The sequence below is a fragment of the Piliocolobus tephrosceles genome, chromosome 1, assembly GCF_002776525.5.
Source record: "Piliocolobus tephrosceles isolate RC106 chromosome 1, ASM277652v3, whole genome shotgun sequence".
Lineage (NCBI taxonomy): Eukaryota > Metazoa > Chordata > Mammalia > Primates > Cercopithecidae > Piliocolobus > Piliocolobus tephrosceles.
The window spans coordinates 205,687,514-205,707,287 of NC_045434.1; the positions used below are offsets into that span (position 1 = coordinate 205,687,514).

Here is a 19,774-nt window from a genome sequence, read left to right on the forward strand (position 1 = left end):
TCTTTATCCTTCAAGTTCTGCCCCAAAACATTCTAATTTCTTATTACAGATTTTTCTAGGAGTGGGTTAAAGAATATGACTAGTCTAGCCGGGCGCGGTGGCTCAAGCCTGTAATCCCAGCACTTTGGGAGGCCGAGACGGGCGGATCATGAGGTCAGGAGATCGAGACCATCCTGGCTAACACGGTGAAACCCCGTCTCTACTAAAAATACAAAAAACTAGCCGGGCGAGGTGGCGGGCGCCTGTAGTCCCAGCTACTCAGGAGGCTGAGGCAGGAGAATGGCGTAAACCCGGGAGGCGGAGCTTGCAGTGAGCTGAGATCTGGCCACTGCACTCCAGCTCGGGCGACAGAGCAAGACTCCGTCTCAAAAAAAAAAAGAATAAGGCTAGATTAACATCTTTATCCTTCAAGTTCTGCCCCAAAACATTCTAATTTCTTATTACAGATTTTTCTAGGAGTGGGTTAAAGAATATGACTAGTCTAAAGACCCCTAATCCTATGACCTTATGCCTTCTAGACCAGTGGGGCCAGTTGACACTCCCACCAGCCGTCTGAACAGCTGAACCAAATAGATTTGGTTGAAGACTCATGGTTCAGTCACAACTATCGGTTCTGTCTCATCTGTTCTCAACTGTCACCTCAGGTGTCAGTAGGCCCCTTTTGTTTTGCTGCTTTTAATCCATTTCTGTTGTTTCCAAACTCAGAAAGCCCGGTTTGTGTTTCGGACTTGTTGGGCAGATTGAGCCAGTGTGGCAGGTGTGAAAGTGCAGGAAGCCAGAGCCAGCTGTCGGGGCCACATCCTGATTCTGCTGCCTACGGTGGCACGTCCCTGGGCACATGGCCTAACTCACTCTCTGTGCCTTGGTCTTTACCTGTAAGTGGAGCTTGCTGGACTCACCTCACAGGATTACTGTGATGATCAGTTGAGGAAAGCGTGTAAGGCACAGGGCTCTCCGTCAGGATTGGCAGTGGTAGTCACTGGGGATGATGTTGAGGTTTCCAGTGAAAACCTGAGGGCCCTTCTGCTGAGCCCAGGGCAGAAGCAGCTATAGACTTCTTCTGTTTCAGCCCCCAGGCTTTTGAATCTCTCCCCTCTTGACTGCATTCCAGGAAGTTGGAATTGATGGGAGTTGTTTTTGTGTTCTTGTTTTCTATTTCTTTTTTAGACAAGTGAGAGGTTCTTGTTTATTGAAGGGAAAGTGCACTACACGTGGACTTAAGAACCCTGGGCAGGGCCGGGCGCGGTGGCTCAAGCCTGTAATCCTAGCACTTTGGGAGGCCGAGACGGGCGGATCACGAGGTCAGGAGATCAAGACCATCCTGGCTAACCCGGTGAAACCCCGTCTCTACTAAAAATACCAAAAAAAAAAAAAAACTAGCCGGGCGAGGTGGCGGGCGCCTGTAGTCCCAGCTACTCGGGAGGCTGAGGCAGGAGAATGGCGTGAACCCGAAAGGCGGAGCTTGCAGTGAGCTGAGATCCGGCCACTGCACTCCAGTTTGGGCGACAGAGCGAGACTCCGTCTCAAAAAAAAAAAAAAAAAAACCCTGGGCAGATGTTTACATTTCACTTGCAAGATCTTTATTAATCTGCTAAATATCTGCAAATCACACCTTGGATTTTGCCAAGAAAATTCACATGCAAGTAGGCACTTTATTCATGCACTGACCCCAAAGGTCGCATTTAATCAGCTGAAGACATAGCAGAGTCTCTCCCCTCACAAGCTCCTGCCTCTCCTTTCTCCCCGTACAGGACGGGCTCTACGAGTGCATTCTCTGTGCCTGCTGTAGCACCAGCTGCCCCAGCTATTGGTGGAACGGAGACAAATATCTGGGGCCTGCAGTTCTTATGCAGGTGAGGTTCTCCTTTATTGCTTTAAGAGAAATTGATATTGAAGCATCCAGAAGTCCAAGAGGACAATAGATTGCTGTAAGCCAGCCATTCTGAGGGGCCTGGTTTCCTTCATTGCCATCCAGTCCAAACAGGGTAATTGGTTGTATTGCATTCACTTGCTTTCGGTAAATCTGGGGCCTTGTCTGCAAATTGCCTTTGTTTCAGTGCAGTAAGAGTCACCCCAAGGGGTGGCAAACCATGCCTTGCAGATGTTTCAAATGTATTTCCATATGCCTGGTATTCAGAGGCTCCCTGTCTGCCTCTCATAGGATTTGTAATGTAAGATTTGTAGTGTGCAAGCAGGGGAGAAAGCAATGTCTTTGAAGGGCAACTGCCCAGCTATGAGATTGGAAGCTATTTCCCAGCTAATGAAAGCCTGGATTTAGGGGTTGCCTAGAAAGAAAATAGTATTGGTGTTCACTGCAAAGAAAGTCACTGTCTTTGTTCCCAGAAAGCTTGTGCTTTTTTAGATGTGTGCTTTTCATAGTGTAAGCAACTCAAAAACCAACTTCTCTTTCTCATTTTCCCACAGAAAGAGAAGTTACAGGTTTGTGTGACCACATGAGCAGTATTGATTCCCAGCCATGTAAAGATTGAATAATGAAGTACGCTCACACTTGTCACTTTACCAGCTGCTCCGAGTTGTTGGGGATGTAGAGGTCCTCTAAGTAACACTGCTAGAGCAGGTCCATGGTCATGTGATTAATTCGTTTCAGCTTCTGATTCAGGCTGCTGGGAGGGCTGTGCTAATTCAAAGAATCGTTAAGTGGGACAAATCCTATCTGTAGACAGGTCTGTTAAATCATTCCTTTACTCAGAGACAGCCAGTCCAGCATGGGTAGGTGCCATAAAGACAGATAAGAGGGTTATATGATATAGTCCCTGCCTTCACCAAATTATAAGCTGGGTAGGAAGCTATTGAGCAACATGAAATAATTGGGAGATGATGCCCAGTGTGTATAATGAAGCACCCGCGTACCAGGTGCAGTATGGATCAAAGGTTTGCAGGGACCATTAGTCAAGTGGAGCTACACGTGTTGGGAACCTTTCCTTGAAAGATGGACAAGAATTAGAGTGTGGAGATGAGGCATCTAAGCTGAGTGAATTCCCTTTCCTCTGCACTCCCAGAGCTTTGAGTTGAGCCAGGGTACCGCTTTGGCCTATTGATGGCAGCTCAGCTAATCAGTCCCTGGTTTTCCAGGCCTATCGCTGGATGATTGACTCCAGAGACGACTTCACAGAGGAGCGCCTGGCCAAGCTGCAGGACCCGTTCTCTCTATACCGCTGCCACACCATCATGAACTGCACAAGGACCTGTCCTAAGGTACACAGGGCTGGTGACCCTCAGCTCTGCCTCAGAGCTGACATGCCAGAGGTAGCATGTGCCCACAAAGAGGCAATTGGTGGAGAGCAACCCTAGTCACTTGAGATGAAAAGGGAGCAGCATGTGCCTGTCCCTTCAGTGTGAACCTAGGGGCTAGTTTGGCTCTTAGTTGCAAGGAGTAGACTGACTCGGGCCACCTGAGGAGCAGGCTTTATTTGTGGGCTACACAGGGACATTGTGGGCGTTAAGAATGCACAGGAACCCATGAGCAGGTACCTGCGTTCAGCCTGACTTCATAGGAAACAGAAAGCAAAAGCCATCGGAATGCGGGCAGCTGTGAGGACTACATTTCTTCTCCATCTCTTTCTTGCAGTGTCGGCTGCTAATCTGCTCTGCTCTCCAGCAGCCTGTTCTTTCCTTCAGCTCTGTGGAGGTTTTCTCTCACTCAAAGCTCTGGCTTTCATTCCCCTTCCTGCTTGCATTTGCTGCTGCTTTTGGCTCTCTCTGGCCTGGATTCTGCCTCCCAGCACACTTCCAGCTTCAGCCACCTGCCATCTGCTCCCAGCACTTCTCAGCACAGGTTCCCAAGAGGGTGTCACATTGGCCCAGCTCAGCTTCTCATGCCTGCACATCAGAGGCCACAGCTGGCTACAGACTGGCTGCCCTTTGGCCAGGTTCTGTCTCAGTCTGTTTTGTGGTACTATCACAGAATTTCACAGACTGGGTAATTTATAAAGAAGTGTATGGCCAGGCGCAGTGGCTCAAGCCTGTAATCCCAGCACTTTGGGAGGCCGAGACGGGCAGATCATGAGGTCAGGAGATCGAGACCATCCTGGCTAACACGGTAAAACCCCGTCTCTACTAAAAAAATACAAAAAACTGGCCGGGCATGGTGGCGGGTGCCTATAGTCCCAGCTACTGGGGAGGCTGAGGCAGGAGAATGGCGTAAACCCGGGAGGCGGAGCTTGCAGTGAGCCGAGATCCGGTCACTGCACTCCAGCCTGGGCGACAAAGCGAGATTCCGTCTCAAAAAAAAAAAAAAAAAAAAAGTTTATTTGACACACAGTTCTAGAGGCTGGTACCGGCATCTGACAGGAACCTTCATGCTGTATTACCCCATGGCAAAAGGCAGAAGGGCAAGAGAAAGGGAGCCCAAGCTCATCCTTTTTTTTGAGACGGAGTTTCACTCTTGTTGCCGAGGCTGGAGTGCAATGGCACGATCTCGGCTCACCACAACCTCCGCCTCCCAGGTTCAAGCGATCTCCTGCCTTAGCCTCCCGAGTAGCTGGGATTACAGGCATTCCCCACTCATGCCCGGCTAATTTTGTATTTTTAGTAGAGATGAGGTTTCTCTATGTTGGTCAGGCTGATCTCGAACTCCCGACCTCAGGTGATCTGCCCACCTTGGCCTCCCAAAGCGCTGGGATTACAGGCGTGAGCCACTATGCCCAGCCCTTCTAATCCCTTTTTTTTTTTTTTTTAAAGACAGGGTCTCTGTTGCCCAGGCTGGGGTGCAGTGGCGCAATCATAGCTCACTTCTGCCTGGAACTCCTGGCCTTAAGTGATCCTCCTACCTCCTGAGTAGCTGGGACTACAGGCACACACCACACCTGGCTAATCCAAACTCATCCTTTTTGGGAACCTACTCCTATGATAATGGCCATCCATTGGTGAGGGCAGAGCCGCCATAACCTAATCACCTCTGAAAGATCCCACCTCTCAATACCGTTGCAGTGGGGATTAGGTTTTCAACACATGAGCTTTCAGGGACACATTCAAACCATAGCAGGTGTGAGCCCTGGTCCAGTCAGCCTTGCCCAGTGAGCAGGGAAGGGCCAGGGCTGTGTGGTTCAGAACATGGCTGCCTTCTGAGCAAAGACTGTGGGCGAGTGATTTCACTTAAAAGTTGTAGTGAGTCAGTGGACAGCAAGGTGGAAAACTGTAGGGTGGCCAGTTACCAGTAAAAAAAAAGATTACATCATGTATTTGAAAACATCAAATCCAAGCTGTAGAATTCACTTGTGATTTTTTTGCCTGGAAACCCTCTGTGTTTCCAGTGGCCTCGCCAGGGGAGCCCCCAGGCTCCAGCTCCCCGCTATTGCCTGGGCTTCCATCTGGGTCCTGTCCCCAGGACTGTGGTTTGCCATGGTTGCGCCTGTGAATAGCTACTGACCTCTGAGGCAAGTTATGCTATGAAAGCGCTTGGAACAGTGCCCGGCATAGAGTAAACACTCAATAAATGTCACCTTCTGTTATTTTTTTAAAAACATGAATACTGAGCTTGTCTGAGACAGAGACGGCATCTTCAGTGGTGGGGCCTGGCTGTGTACTTCTTCAGAAGCTCTGCAAGTGACTCTAAGGTGCATTCCTGGTCACAAACCTGTGCATGGAGGGGATGGGTGCAGCAGACAATGAGACAGCCAAGAACAGGTTCTCTGTGCCTTGCCCTCCCTTCTATAAAACGGCTGGAAGTTGGGACTGAAACATAGACATAGGCCGATCATGAAACTGGAAGGGACTTGAGAACCATCAAGTTTAACCCCCTTGTAAAGATGGGGAAATTGAGCCCCAGGTAGGGAGGGGAGTGACTCACCCAAGATCACTGTCAGGTCAGTGGGAAGGTAGGACTAGAGTTAGACCATCTGCCTCCCCATCCAGTGTTCTTTCTTCCTGCATGGATTGGGTATGTACCACCTTCTAAGTCTAAACACCTTACTGACCCTGTGGGGACTGGAAATAGGTGGTTCCAGATTGAGAAGGCTATACAGTGAAAAGTCTCCCTCCCACTCCACCCAGCCACCTCCCTAGAAGTCAGATTCTTGTGTGAACTTCAGAGGTATTTTATGCTGCACACAAATGCGTATGTGTCCTCTTCTGCCTTTTTTATATCACACTTACCTGTATTTTTTCACTCATTGTATTTTGGAGATTATCCCATGTCAGTATATGAAGTGTGTCTTTTTGACCAGTCTAGACAATATAGTGAGATTCTATCTCTACAAAAAAAAGTTTTTATTTATTTTTTTTTTTTTTTTTTTTTTTTTTTTTTTTTTTTTTTGAGACGGAGTCTCACTCTGTCGCCCAGGCTGGAGTGCAGTGGCCGGATCTCGGCTCACTGCAAGCTCCGCCTCCCGGGTTCACGCCATTCTCCTGCCTCGGCCTCCCGAGTAGCAGGGACTACAGGCGCCCACCACCTCGCCCAGCTAGTTTTTTTTTTATATTATTTTAGTAGAGACGGGGTTTCACCGTGTTAGCCAGGATGGTCTCGATCTCCTGACCTCATGATCCGCCCGTCTCGGCCTCCCAAAGTGCTGGGATTACAGGTTTGAGCCACCGCGCCCGGCCAAAAAATTTGTTTAATTAGCCAGATGTGGTGGCATGCACCTGTAGTTTTAGCTACTTGGGAGGCTGAGGCCGGAAGATCACTTGAGCCAGGAGTTCCAGGCCACAGTGAACTATGATCACACTTCAGCCTGGGTGACAGAGCAAGACCCTGTCAAAAAAAAAAAAAAAAAAGTATCTTCTTTCTCTTCTTCTCTCAAGATCTCTTTTCTTTGTTTCCTTTTCTTCTTTCTTTCCACAACACTTTAGGGGGGTAGACTTATCCTTCTAAAATGAGGGAAGCCTTCACTAACGTCAGATAAGACCTTGTCTCATTTTACCAAGTACTTGCTTGTCTCCCTTTCTGCTTCAATGAGGGTGACATTCAGTGGGTTTAATTATTATGCCTCTTGCAAAGCAGATGTTAACAGCTGTAGGGGCAAACTGCAGCTAACACCAATGGTATTGGCCAGTTGAACTCATCCTGGTTTTACAAAGGGTTAATAGGGTCATTTCTTCCACGTACCTTTGAGAGCTGATATATGCTGATTTCTGCTGCTGCCGATTTAATAATAATGGTGATGATGTAAAAGATTTAGAGATATCTGGCTGATTTTGACATTGGCCTGTAGTCCTAGAAGAGACACTATCCTGGGTGTCTTTGAGCAGTCAGAGAGTGCAGCTCTGCCCTGGGCCTGTTTGCCTGTTAGGTAGAAGAGCACCCTTAGCCCAACCCCTGTGATTTTGAGGGACTTGATTTGCATTCACTTTGCTTTGACACTGAACTAGCTGAGGAAGGAGTTTCACCCAAGATCTTGGGTTTTCCCATTCAGTTTCAGTTACCATTTGTTATTGATTCTCTTCTCTTTTTTAAAGGGTCTGAATCCAGGGAAAGCTATTGCGGAAATCAAGAAAATGATGGCAACCTATAAGGAGAAGAAAGCTTCAGTTTAACTATTTCCATGCTAAACATGACTTAAAACCAGCTCAGAGCTGAACATAATTTATATCTAATTTGAGTTCCTTTAAAGATCTTGGTTTTCCATGAATACAGCATATATAATAAAAATTTTAAGAAATAAATGTTATTCTACTTTATTAACAAAAAAAAGAACCCTGTTCCTTTACTTGCTGCAGAAGAATGTGAAGGTGCCAGGAGTCCCTGTCCTTGGAGAGATGGACAGGGCTCCAGAGCTGAGCAGGGGTGGGGTACCCTAGCAAGAAGGAAGTGATGAGGCGTGGAACTGACATCAGACAGGGCCTGCGGCTTGTTCCCAGCTTTGCCGCTCACCAACTGGACAACCTTGGACAAGTTCCTTCACCTCTATGCTGCTCCATTTGCCCATCTGCAAATGGGATCCATAATTGTGCCTACTTCATCTGGTATGAGAATGCCTGGCAATTCCTCTGAACACTCAGTGTTAGTGTTCTATGTCATCCCAGTTTCTATAGTTTTCAGTACCAGAATTACTGAAAACTAAATCTTGGTAAGTCTTTAGATGCGTTAGTGAGGCCAGGTTTGAGATTCCTCCAGCACAGAGCAATGACCCTGATCAGCTGTGAATCCAGTTAGTTCCACAAAGGACCTCGTGGGGCTTCTCACTGCAAACATGAACTCCACAGCACCGCTGCCTTGGCTGGGAGGCTCACTGCACAGCCGGGTGTGGTGGCTCACGCCTGTAATCCCAGCACTTTGGGGGGCTGAGGCAGGTGGATCATTTGAGGTGAGGAGTTCGAGACCAACCTGGCCAACATGGTGAAACTCTGTCTCTACTAAAAATAGACAAATTAGTCGGGCAGTGGTGGCACGTACCTGTAATCCCAGCTACTTGGGAGGCTGAGGCAGAAGAATCACTTGAGCCTGGGAGGTGGAGGTTGTGGTGACTGAGATCACACAACTGCACTCCAGTCTGAGCAACGGAGTGAGACCCTGTCTCCACAAAACAAAAAAGCAATGCAAAAAAGGGGAAAGGGGGAAAGTAAAAATGGAAGCTCCTCCAAACTCATCCCCTGTTGACAACTTAGACATTTCCTTCCACACCCTACGTTATTACAGATAGGCAGCATATTTAAAACTTTCTCCCTTCAAAAGTAAGGCACCGTAGAGCCAGGAGCTGTGGCGTGTGCCCCTAATCCCAGCTACTCGGGAGGCTGGGGCGGGAGCATAGCGTGAGCCCAAGAGGTTCAGGCTATGGTTTGCCATGATTGTGCCTGTGAATAGCTACTGCACTCCAGCCTGGGCAACATAGTGAGACCCCATCCCTTAAAAAAAAAAAAAAAAAGCTTGGCACAGTGGTTTACACTTGTAATCCTAGCACTTTGGGAGGCCAAGGTGGGAGGATTGCTTAAGGCCAGGACTTCAAGATCAACCAGGCCAACATAGTGAGACCCTGTCTTTTTTTTTTTTTAACCTATTCAAGATTTAAAGAAAAATAGGGTACCCTGTAGTCTGCCAGCAGCTTTCTATTTTTACCTCACATAGAAGGGACTTCAGTGCTAATAAAGACCTACCTTAATCTGTGTGTATGTGTATGTAAAAATTTTTGGAACTACAGCTTAAGAGCACTGTGGCATGGGTGTGCCCTTACTTAACCATTCCCCTACTAAGGCACATTCGGGTGGTCCCTATTCACCTTTTCACCCAAGGGTGCTTTTTTAAGTTGTAGCTGGAAACCTCGGGATCATCTGGAAAACAAAAGCTTCATGCATCCTGAGGCAAGCAGCTGAGAAAACGTGTGACTCACCGAGAATGAGCCTTAATGAGCATTTTCTGGCTTAAAAGGGGTTGATTCAACAAGCATTGTCCAGGCATTATGGAAGGTGAGGTGCTGGGGACAAGGATGAACAAGATTTGTTCCCTCCTGCCACCTAGGAGCCAAGGTCACAAAGGAAAAAGGAACAAACATCAGAAATTTTGAGAACAGGGCCATGTACCCCTCACTACAGCATCTTGGAATTCTTGACTATCTCAGTGAGACACATGGTACACGGCCCTGTGGCGTTGAAGCCTGAGATTGTGGAGTGCAGCTGGCTTCTTGAAAGACAGTGGAACCTGAACTACGGGCCATGTCTGTGGATAGCTTCTGTTCCCCAGCTCAGACCTAATGGCTTTCTATCAGCCTCTATCAAATTCTCTTCAGGCCCCTTCCCTTCCTGGCCCCAGGATAACTACCATACAAAGTGCTGAAACTCAGCCGGGCACAGTGACTGGCTCACTCCTGTAATCCCAGCACTTTGGGAGACCGAGGTGGATCTCTGAAACCCAGGAGTTCGAGACCAGCCTGGGTAACACGGCAAACCTCCATCTCTACAAACAGAAAAATCAGCTGGGCGTGGTAGTGCTCAACTGTAGTCCCAGCTACTCAGAAGGCTGAGGTGGGAGGATCACTTGAGCCCAGAAGGTCGAGGCTGCAGTGAGCTGAGATCACGCCACTGCACTCCAATCTGGTAGGCAGAGAGAGACCCTGTCTCAAAAACAAAAAAAAAAAGAAAAAACTGTAACCCCACTTTACTGTGTGTCTAGATAGCCATAATCTTAGCAACAGGATTTACTAGGTGAAAAAAATCCTCTTTTGTTGCAAAAATCTGGTGAAACTAGAGAAATCGAAAAGTAAAACAATGCTCTGGAAATAGACTGGCCCAAATTAGTGATTTCTCAAGCTTTTTGCCACTGGGACCAGGCCTATCATGCCCTCTGCGTGGGCTCCCAAGAGAGCCACAGCCTAGAAGGGAAACTGTTCAGTCGGTTCTCGCCCATGTGGGACTGGAAATTTCAGACACAGTTATCCGGGAAGACAATCTGGGTCACAGACCTCCTCAATGACCACACACCGAGAGCCACTTCCCTAAAGGTAACCCCAAGCAGATGGCAGGGCCTCCCACATCCTCTGTGGTTTGGAAGGAAGCTTCCTCTGGCCTCCTGCCTCATTAAGGAGACGAGACAAGCTGCAGGTGTGGCTCCTTCCCAGCTGGCTCAGGGAATAGAGCCCCTTTAAGGCCAAGCAGCCTTAGCAATAAAAAGAATGAAGGGGGCACCCTTGCAAGGCAGTCTCCCATGCAGTCCCCAAGTGCTCTGCTTTTTTATTTATTTATTTTTATTTTATTTTTATTTTTTATTTTTTAGAGGGAGTCTCACTCTGTCGCCCAGGCTGCAGTACAGTAGGCTCACTGCAACCTCTGCCTCCCGGGTTCAAGCAATTCTCCTGCCTCAGCCTCCTGAGTAGCTGGGATTACAGGCGTGCACCACCACACCTGGCTCATTTTTGTATTTTTAGTAAAGGTGGGGTTTTGCCTCATCAGCCAGGCTGGTCTTGGACTCCTGACCTCAGGTGATCCACCCGCCTCAGCCTCTCAAAGTGCCAGGATTATAGGCATAAGCCACCATACCTGGCCCCTCTGCTTTTCTGAAGCCTCTCATCCAGTGCCAGGATCTAAAGCAAGCAGCTGGCTTCTACCAAGTTCTGTCATCTCATTTCATCCTCTCTATGACTTCCATTTTGTAGGTGGGGGGGAGAGGCTTAGAGAGGGAAAGTGACGTTTTAAAGCTCAAACACAGCTAGAAAGCAACTCACGCATCCATGTCTTTCTGATGCCAGAGCCCAGCCCTTTGCCACCATACCATACTACCTCTTGCCAAGGCCACCTGGGCTAGCCATTTCCAAACCCAGCCTTCCTGCTGCCCTGGGGGCTGGGTTCCTGCCAGAAATTGAGCTAAGCCCTGGGGGAGGACATGGGAGTTCTGAAAAGTTAAGCAGCCTGCCTCCCCTGGAAGTGTCACCGGAAGATGAAACAACTCTTGTCACCTGGCCCAAGGAAGCCAGTCCCACGCCCCAGGTGGTCAACAGGAATGGCCCCCAACCGGCTGGCTCGGGCAGCCTGCCCCAACTGAGTAAATGGCTCCACTGGCACCCAGCTGCTCAGGCCAAAACCCTGAGAAGCATCTTGAATTCCACACATTCCTGCACCCCCACATCCTATCCACCAGCAAGTCTTGCCAATGCGTATTCCTGTACCAAATAGTCACTGGGATCTTGCTATGAATCAGGTGCTGCTTTCCCTCCTGGGGTCTATCCCCTACCCACACCCTCACCACCATCACAGCTGTGTCTCCTTCCGGCCCCTTCCACAATAGGGATCCTTGGAGTTTTCCTTTCCTTGACTAGGGCTACTTCTCAGTAGACAGCAGCCTCCGCAGGAACAAGGGCATCTCTGTTTTGTTCATTCGCACATTCCTGGCTCCTAGAGCGGTGCTGGCACTCCATAAGTTCATCCTGGACAATGACTGGTGATCCTGCCCAAGTCTATCCTTGGCCCTAACGTGAACCCTCCCTTGTTTGCCCTGGGATCTCACAGATCCACTCTCCCCTTTGGAGCTCCTCTGTCCAGAGGTCCTGGAGACAGGGAGCACTATGCCAGTGCCCGTCACTGTGGGGTAGCAGGATAAATGCTGCACACAGGTATGACATCTCTGGTGCCTTTCGGGGTCTCCATGAATCCCCTCAGTGCAGGTGTGTCTACAGGTCACGCTGTGAGGCTTCTCTTTCTCTGGCATTTCAAGGCCTCCAGTGCATCATGGCAGACTCTCCCTGGGTCTCTGTGGAGGCACATCTGACCCTGTGAATCTCTGGGCAGGTGTGGCTTCCTTCTCTGCATTCATCAAGCAGCATCAGGCACTGTCTCAAGTGCTTGATACGCATTTTTTCTTTTTCTTTTTTTTTTTTTTGAGACGGAGTTTCCCTCTTTTTGCCCATGCTGGAGTGCAATGGCACGATCCCGGCTCACAGCAACCTCCACCTCCTGGGTTCAAGCGATTCTCCTGCCTCAGTTTCCCGAGTAGCTGGGATTACAGGCATGCGCCACCACACCCAGTCGACACGCATTTACTTGTGTGATCCTCGCAGCAGTACTCTGTGAAGCAGGCATTGCTATCTTACAAGTTGGGAAAAGAGGGCCAGAGAGGATCAGTGACTTGCTCACGGTCGCATGGCCTGGAAGACATGGAGAGCTGGACCAGCACGCACAGTCCCTAGCCACCGGGACATGCAGGGGGCTGCCTCCGTGAGGTGTGTGTCTCAGGTCGCCCCGCCCCCGGTGTGTGCCGAGGAGCCGGCGGGGACTACAAGTCCCGGCATCCCGGGCGCGGGCGTGGCGAGGGCCGCAGAGGGCCGCAGAAGGCCGGGCGGGGCTTGCGGCGCGCACGGAGGGACTGCGGCAGTGTCGGAGCCGCGCAGAGCCTGGTAGCCCAGGTGCCCCGCCCGCGCCAGCCCAGCTCCAGCCCCGCGCCAGCCTAGCGTCCCCCGCCCCGGGCCGCCCGGACCGCGCCCCTGCCCAGGGCCTTGCGCACGCCGGGGCCCAGGCCGAGGGCCGCAGCGCCGGGGCCGGCGATGAGCGCGAGGAGCCGGCATGAGCGCAGGTGAGTGCGGAGCCCGGGTCGGCCCGAGCCCTGTGCGGTCCCCGGCCCGCCCGTAGTCGTCGCCCCTTCAAGGGAAAGGGGGAGGTGACGCCCCCCACCGCGGGGTCGCGAGCCCAGGGAGCGGGCCCTGGGCTAGGATCCTGGGCCGTCCCCTCCCTTTTGACGGGGACTCGGCCCCGGTTTCTTCCCAGAGACGCCGAGGCCGGGGATGGCGTCGACGCGCACAGCCGGTCCCTCCCCTCCCCTGCACCCCACAGCCGCGGAATTGGAAGCTGGGCGCTTGTGCAAGAGGGTCCTGGGGCCGTGCGGGGACGGGGAGGCCACCCCACGTCCTCTTAATTGGATCTCACCCCGAGTGACGGATGTCCAGGTCGGGGAGGCGGCTGCATCCTCGGGCCTCTGGGCAACCCTTCTGGGCTGAATGAATGAATGGGGTTGGGGAAGCCGGGACTGCATTTTCTGGGTAGATGTCCTGGGCCACAGCACCACTCCTGAACCCCCGCCTCAGGCCCCCAGAGAAAAGCCGTCACACCCAGGACCAAGGACCACACCCTCCATGCGACCCATCCCGGGCCAGATGTCCTACGCCCACTCCTCCAGGGTCTAATTTAAATCCCACCTGCTGGGAATGGGGCCAGTCACCCTCCTCTATCCAGAAAAGTCTCATCTCAGTGTCTGTCACTCAGCCTCCAGCCCCACAGCCTAGAGTGCACCCCTGGCGAGGGAGGGGAAAGAATGAGGAAAGACGTCCCCTAGAATCCGGATCCAAAGATGGGAAGACGGTTCACACACACTCCCGCCCCAGCCTGGCAGAAGACAGAAACCACAGCCCCGGAGGAGGCAGCCGCCCTGGGCTGCTGCCAGGTCACCAGCAGGAAGCCGAGGCTTCCGCAGGAAATAAGAGGTCCCAAATGGCTCTAGCCCCTCCGCTCCACAGTGCTGGTGACATTGCCCCGGGGCTGTGACCTCAGACCAGGTTCAAGTCCAGTCTTGGCCGCTCATAGCTGTGTGACTTTGTGCTTGTTAATCCGCTTCTCTGAGCCTCATTTTAAATGAGAATCCTAATCTGTACTTTTCATGGAATGGTCATAAGGAGGAATGTGCTCATTCAGACACACTCATTTCCAGCTTCTCCTCTTTCAAACTGTATGACGCTGGACAAGGGATTCACATGCTGTTCCTCAGTTTCCCCAGTGTACAATGGGGATAATCATAGTCACCACCCCAGAGGGTTGTGTGTGAAGCTTCATTGAGTTACACACTGAAGGGCTTCCACAGGGCATGGTGAGCGCTCCATGGGAGTTGCTGTTAATCAGAAGAGCAATGACAGGCCAGGCACGGTGGCTCATGCCTGTAATCCCAGCACTTTGGGAGGCCGAGGCGGGCAGATTACTTGAGGTCAGGAGTTCAAGACCAGCCTGGCCAACATGGCAAAACCCCATATCTACTAAAAATACAAAAATTAGCTGAGTGTGGTGGCGTGTGCCTGTAGTCTCAGCTACTTCAGAAAGCTGAGGCAGGAGAATCGCTTGAACCTGGGAGGCAGAGGGTGCAGTGAGCCGAGATCTCGCCACTGCCCTCCAGCCTGGGAGACGGGGAGACTCCATCTCAAAAAAAAGAAGAGCAATGCCATCATGAAGGTGCTCTCGCCCCCCACACAGCCTGTGGGTGCCTGTTCTGGGCTGGTCTGAGCTGGTGAGTGTTCGGATACCCTCCCGCAGCAGCCCTGGGGAGACTGGGCTGTGGCTGGGGATAAACAGATGTACTGCAGGAGAGAGTGCCCTGGGCATGATCCTTGCAGGGAGGGGCTCTGGAGGTTTCCACAGCAGTGACTTCCTCCCTCAAGTTCCGTACCCCTTCTCCTCCTTGCCAAGGTTGACTGAGAGAGTGTCATTGTGAAGTGACAGTCAAACGATTGATATGAGGAAGAACTTCCCAGGGGGACTGCTGTTTACATACTGGGGACTCCACCCTCTTTATGAAGAACCTTTTGTTCATAAAGAGTCTGGAGGCTGGGCCTGGTGGCTCAAACCTGTAATCCCAGCACTTTGGGAGGCTGAGGTAGGAGCATCGCATGAGGCCAGGAGTTCAAGATGAGCCTGGGGAACAAAATGAGACCCTGTCCCTACTAAAAAAAAATTAGCCAGGTGCAGTGGCACCTGCCTATAGTGCCAGCTACCTGGGAGGCTGAGGCAGGAGGACCTCCTTTAGCCCAGGAAATCAAGGCTGCAGTGAGCTAGGATCGTGCCACTGTGCCCCAGCAGCCTAGGTGACAGAGTGAGACCCTGCCTCTTTTTTTTTTTTTTTTTTTTGAGACGGTGTCTCGCTCTGTCGCCCAGGCTGGAGTGCAATGGCCGGATCTCAGCTCACTGCAAGCTCCGCCTCCCGGGTTTACGCCATTCTCCTGCCTCAGCCTCCCGAGTAGCTGGGACTACAGGCGCCTGCCACCTTGCCCGGCTAGTTTTTTGTATTTTTTAGTAGAGACAGGGTTTCACCGTGTCAGCCAGGATGGTCTCGATCTCCTGACTTCGTGATCCGCCCGTCTCGGCCTCCCAAAGTGCTGGGATTACAGGCTTGAGCCACCACGCCCGGCCGACCCTCTTTTAAAAAAAAAAAAAAAAAAAAAGGAAGAGGCTCAAGCCCCTCCCACCCCACTCCCAGCACCTTTGCCTTCAAGCTCTGTTGTGTCCATGAGACGGACATTCATTCATTCAGGCAGTCAGTGTTTCCTGACCCCCCAGCACATGGCAGGTACTGTGTGAGCAGGCAGGGCAGTGACACCCACATGAGCCTGATGCTGATGGGAATGTCAGGAGTAGGTGTGCTGGGCAGAGAGGACCTGGGAGTAAGGTCTGCCCTGTTCTAGCTTTGAGACAAGTCTGAGGGCAGCTGCCCCAGAGGCTCAGGGCTCTCGTTTGTCAAACTGGGTAAGGGAGCTCACCTTGTGGGTTGGTGCGGGAGGAAATCAAATCAGCACCACAGTGATGGCTCCTTTCCCATCCCTGAGCCCGCTGGGCTGTTGGCCTGAGGGTTTGTTTTTGTTTTTGTTTTTGAGTCTCGCTCTGTCTGTCACCCAGGCTGGAGTGCAGTGGCATAATCTCAGCTCACTGCAAGCTCCGCCTTCCGGGTTCACGCCATTCTCCCACCTCAGCCTCCCAAGTAGCTGGGACCACAGGCGCCCGCCACCACCAATACAAATTTTTGTATTTTTAGTAGAGACAGGGTTTCACCGTGTTAGCCAGGATGGTCTCAGCTAGTCTCGATCTCCTGACCTTGTGATCCACCCGCCTCAGGCTCTCAAAGAGCTGGGATTACAGGCGTGAGCCACTGCACCTGGCTGGCCTGAGGGTTTTAAGGTACAAGGAGCAACTGTTGAATGGGCCTAGGGAGCCGTGGGGCAGCCAGGGCTTCAGACAGCGCGGTGATGTGAAAGGAGAAGAGAGCCTGGGAAATGGATGAGCAGAAGCCACGCGCCCCTGGCCGGGGAGCCGGGTCCTGCTCACCTCTCCAGGCAACCCCCCCAAGGAACTTCAAATGCCTGGGCCAAGCCAGCTTCTGCCTCCCTGTGTGCTGGATGCTTTGGGACTATCATCCTAGAGATGAGAAATGGAAGCCCAGAGAGGCAAAGGCACTTGCTGTATGAAACACAGCATCAAAAAAGAAATTCTTAGGAACAAATGATGGGCAAAAAGACAGAACACCATCTCTACAAAAAAAAGTTAGCTGGGCGTGGTGGTCTGTGCCTGTAGTCCCAGCTATTTGGAGGCTGAGGTGGGAGAATTGCTTGAGCCTGGGAGGTCAAGGCTGCAGTGAGCTATGATTGCAACACTGCACTCCAGCCTGGGTGACAGAGAGAGACTGTCTCTCAAAAAAATACTTATACACTGAAAACTGTAAGCTGGGCCTGGTGGCTCATGCGTGTAATGCCAGCACTTTGGGAGGCCGAGGCTACAAGAGTGAAAAATAAATAAATTAATTAATTAATGAAAGGAGATCACAACCGAGGTTACCTGGCAGGGTCAATACGTTCGCCATGTAAAGAGAGCCAGGGCAAGGTGACCCTGTGCACAGTGAGCCCTCTAGGAGTCTTGAAGCCAGAGTGCTTGGGGATGGGGCTGTTCAGAGGCTGGGGGTACTGTGTCCACAGCAGCTGCCTGGGGCACTCTGGACTCTGGGTAGAAATTTTAGAAGGACTCAGACTGGGGGATGGAGGAGGGAGTCCAGAAAATCAGCAGCCTTCCCCGCACCCGCCCAACTTTCCCAGCCTGCTCAGTGAACTTCTCCAGAGGCTCCTATGAAACCACAGATGCCCAGCGCCACCCCTGCCCCAGCCTGAGGAGTTGATCCAGCCAGTCTGGGGAGGGCCCCGGCATCTGCATGTGTAAAAGGGTGCTCCAGGTGGTCTAGGACCGTAGATAAACCCTGACAGAGGCTGTCCAAGGGCGGGAGTGGTGAGCTTTACCCACTCTGGAACCCCAGAACATCCACTGGCTGCCTGCCCTGCTAAGGCCACAGCTCTACAGCACAGGAGGGAGGAGTGAAAAAAATATCTGTGGCCTGGCGCAGTGGCTCAGCCTGTCAGCCCAGCACTCAGGGAGGCGAGGTGGGTGGATCACCTGAGGTTGGCAGTTCCAGACCACCCTGACCAACATGGTGAAACCCCATCTCTACTGAAAATACAAAACTTAGCTGGGTGTGGTGACGGGTGCCTGTAATCCCAGCTACTCAGGAGGCTGAGGCAGAAGAATCGCTTGAATCTGGGAGGCAGAGGTTGTAGTGAGCCAAGATCATGCCGTTGTACTCCAGACTGGGCGACAGAGCGAGATTTCATCTCAAAAAAAAAAAAAAAAGAAAAAAGAATATCTACAATAGAACCACCTGATTACATTCCCCAGGTCTCAGTTTACCCATCTGTAAAGATAGGCCTGCAGGACTGACCTCTTATCAGTCCAGGCTGGACTTTGCATCTCCTCACTGCCAGACCTGGGCTGGGCATGGGATCGAATGAAGATAAGCAGCCATGACCCCTGCCCTCAGGGTGGGGACTGGATGAGGATGGCAAAGTGAGACCCAGAGCTCCAAGAAAGATAATGGCTGGATGCACGAGCACCGCGGGGTCTTGGGGCACTGACCAGGCCCCATTCTCCAATTCTGGGCCATACATAGCAGAGAGAACCACACACGCAAGGAAACAACACACTATTGGCCAAGCATGGTGGCTCACGCCTGTAACCCCAGCAGTTTGGGAGGCCAAAGTGGGCAGATCACTTGAGGTCTGGAGTTCGAGACCAGCCTGGCCAACATGGTGAAACCCCATCTCTACAAAAAAACAAAAATTAGCTGGGCATGATGGTGCCTGCCTGTAATCCCAGCTACTCGGGAGGCTGAGGCAGGAGAATCGCTTCAACCTGGGAGACAGAGGTTGCAGTGAGCCAAGATCATGTGACTGCACTCTAGCCTGGGAGACAGAGTGACACTCCGTCTCAAAAAAAAAAAAAAAAAACACTGTGAGTAAGAACCGATAGAAAAAAGAGCCAGATAAGGGACACAGTAAGACATGAGCTTTGGGCTCTATCAGATCAGGTGCTTATTGTTTTTTGTTTTGTTTTGTTTTGTTTTTTGAGATGGAGTCTCACTCTGTCGCCCAGGCTGGAGTGCAGTGGCGTGATCTCACCTCACTGCAACCTCCACCTCCCAGGTTCAAGTGATTTTCCCTGCCTCAGCCTCCTGAGTAGCTGAGATTACAGGCACGTGCCACCACGCCTGGCTAATATTATTATTTTTAGTAGAGATGGGTTTCACCATATTAGCCAGGTTGGTCTCGAACTTCTTTTTTTTGTTTTTTGTTTTGTTTTGTTTTGTTTTTTGAGGCGGAGTCTCGCTCTGTCGCCCAGGCTGGAGTGCAGTGGCCAGATCTCAGCTCACTGCAAGCTCCGCCTCCCAGGTTTACACCATTCTCCTGCCTCAGCCTCCCAAGTAGCTGGGACTACAGGTGCCCGCCACCTTTTTGTATTTTTAGTAGAGACGGGGTTTCACCGTGTTAGCCAGGATGATCTCGATCTCCTGACCTCGTGATCCGCCCGTCTCGGCCTCCCAGAGTGCTAGGATTACAGGCTTGAGCCACCACGCCCGGCCTGGTCTGGAACTTCTAACCTCAAGTGATCCACCCGCCTCGGCCTCCCAGAGTGCTGGGATTACAGGCGTGAGCCACCGCGCCCAGGCTGATGTTTATTGTTTTTAAGGAAGCAAGAGGAGGAGGCGCCTCCCCAAATGACCTTTCTCTTTTCTGTCCACAGACAGCAGCCCTCTCGTGGGCAGCACGCCCACCGGTTATGGGACCCTGACGATAGGGACATCAATAGATCCCCTCAGCTCCTCAGTTTCATCCGTGGTGAGTGGGCAGAGTGGGGTGGGGAAAAGCTGCAGGGGCTGAATGCCTAGGCCCACCCAGACACCCCGGCTTCCTACCCCAGCCCTGCCCCCACCCCGACCTGGGCCCTCTCTCGCTGCGTTCGCAGAGGCTCAGCGGCTACTGTGGCAGTCCATGGAGGGTCATCGGCTATCACGTCGTGGTCTGGATGATGGCTGGGATCCCTTTGCTGCTCTTCCGTTGGAAGCCCCTGTGGGGGGTGCGGCTGCGGCTCCGGCCCTGCAACCTGGCCCACGCAGAAACACTCGTTATCGAAATAAGAGACAAAGAGGTGAGAGTCAGGCCAAACCTGGGGCTAGAGAAGGGCAGTGAGGGTCAGGGTCGGGGGGTGGAGGATGCTTGGGTGCCCACCTGGCCACTGACTTTTTTTTTTTTTTTTTTTTTTTTTTTTTTTT

The 19,774-nt window shown here is 51.7% G+C and overlaps 2 protein-coding genes across 12 annotated transcripts in view; both read left to right on the forward strand.

Annotated features, from left to right (window-relative positions):
* Nucleotides 1–7,639, forward strand: part of SDHB (succinate dehydrogenase complex iron sulfur subunit B) — a 36,291-nt gene extending 28,652 nt beyond the window's left edge. The window contains exons 6-8 of the mRNA XM_023219837.2: nt 1,752–1,853; nt 3,094–3,216; nt 7,414–7,639. Of these exons, the coding sequence (XP_023075605.1) occupies nt 1,752–1,853; nt 3,094–3,216; nt 7,414–7,491 (303 nt within the window). The 3' untranslated portion in view covers nt 7,492–7,639. The remainder of the gene's footprint in view (nt 1–1,751; nt 1,854–3,093; nt 3,217–7,413) is intronic.
* A 5,063-nt stretch (nt 7,640–12,702) lies between these two features.
* ATP13A2 (ATPase cation transporting 13A2) overlaps nt 12,703–19,774 on the forward strand; it is a 28,071-nt gene continuing 20,999 nt past the window's right edge. For 6 of the 11 annotated variants that reach the window (XM_026449292.1, XM_026449285.1, XM_026449289.1 and 3 more), the window contains exons 1-3: nt 12,764–12,949; nt 19,246–19,340; nt 19,468–19,650. In XM_026449292.1, the coding sequence (XP_026305077.1) occupies nt 12,940–12,949; nt 19,246–19,340; nt 19,468–19,650 (288 nt within the window). In that variant the 5' untranslated portion in view covers nt 12,764–12,939. Of the gene's footprint in view, nt 12,950–19,245; nt 19,341–19,467; nt 19,651–19,774 lie in introns of all 11 variants that reach the window. The other 5 variants (XM_026449283.1, XM_026449287.2, XM_026449291.2 and 2 more) reach the window with 2 other exon arrangements.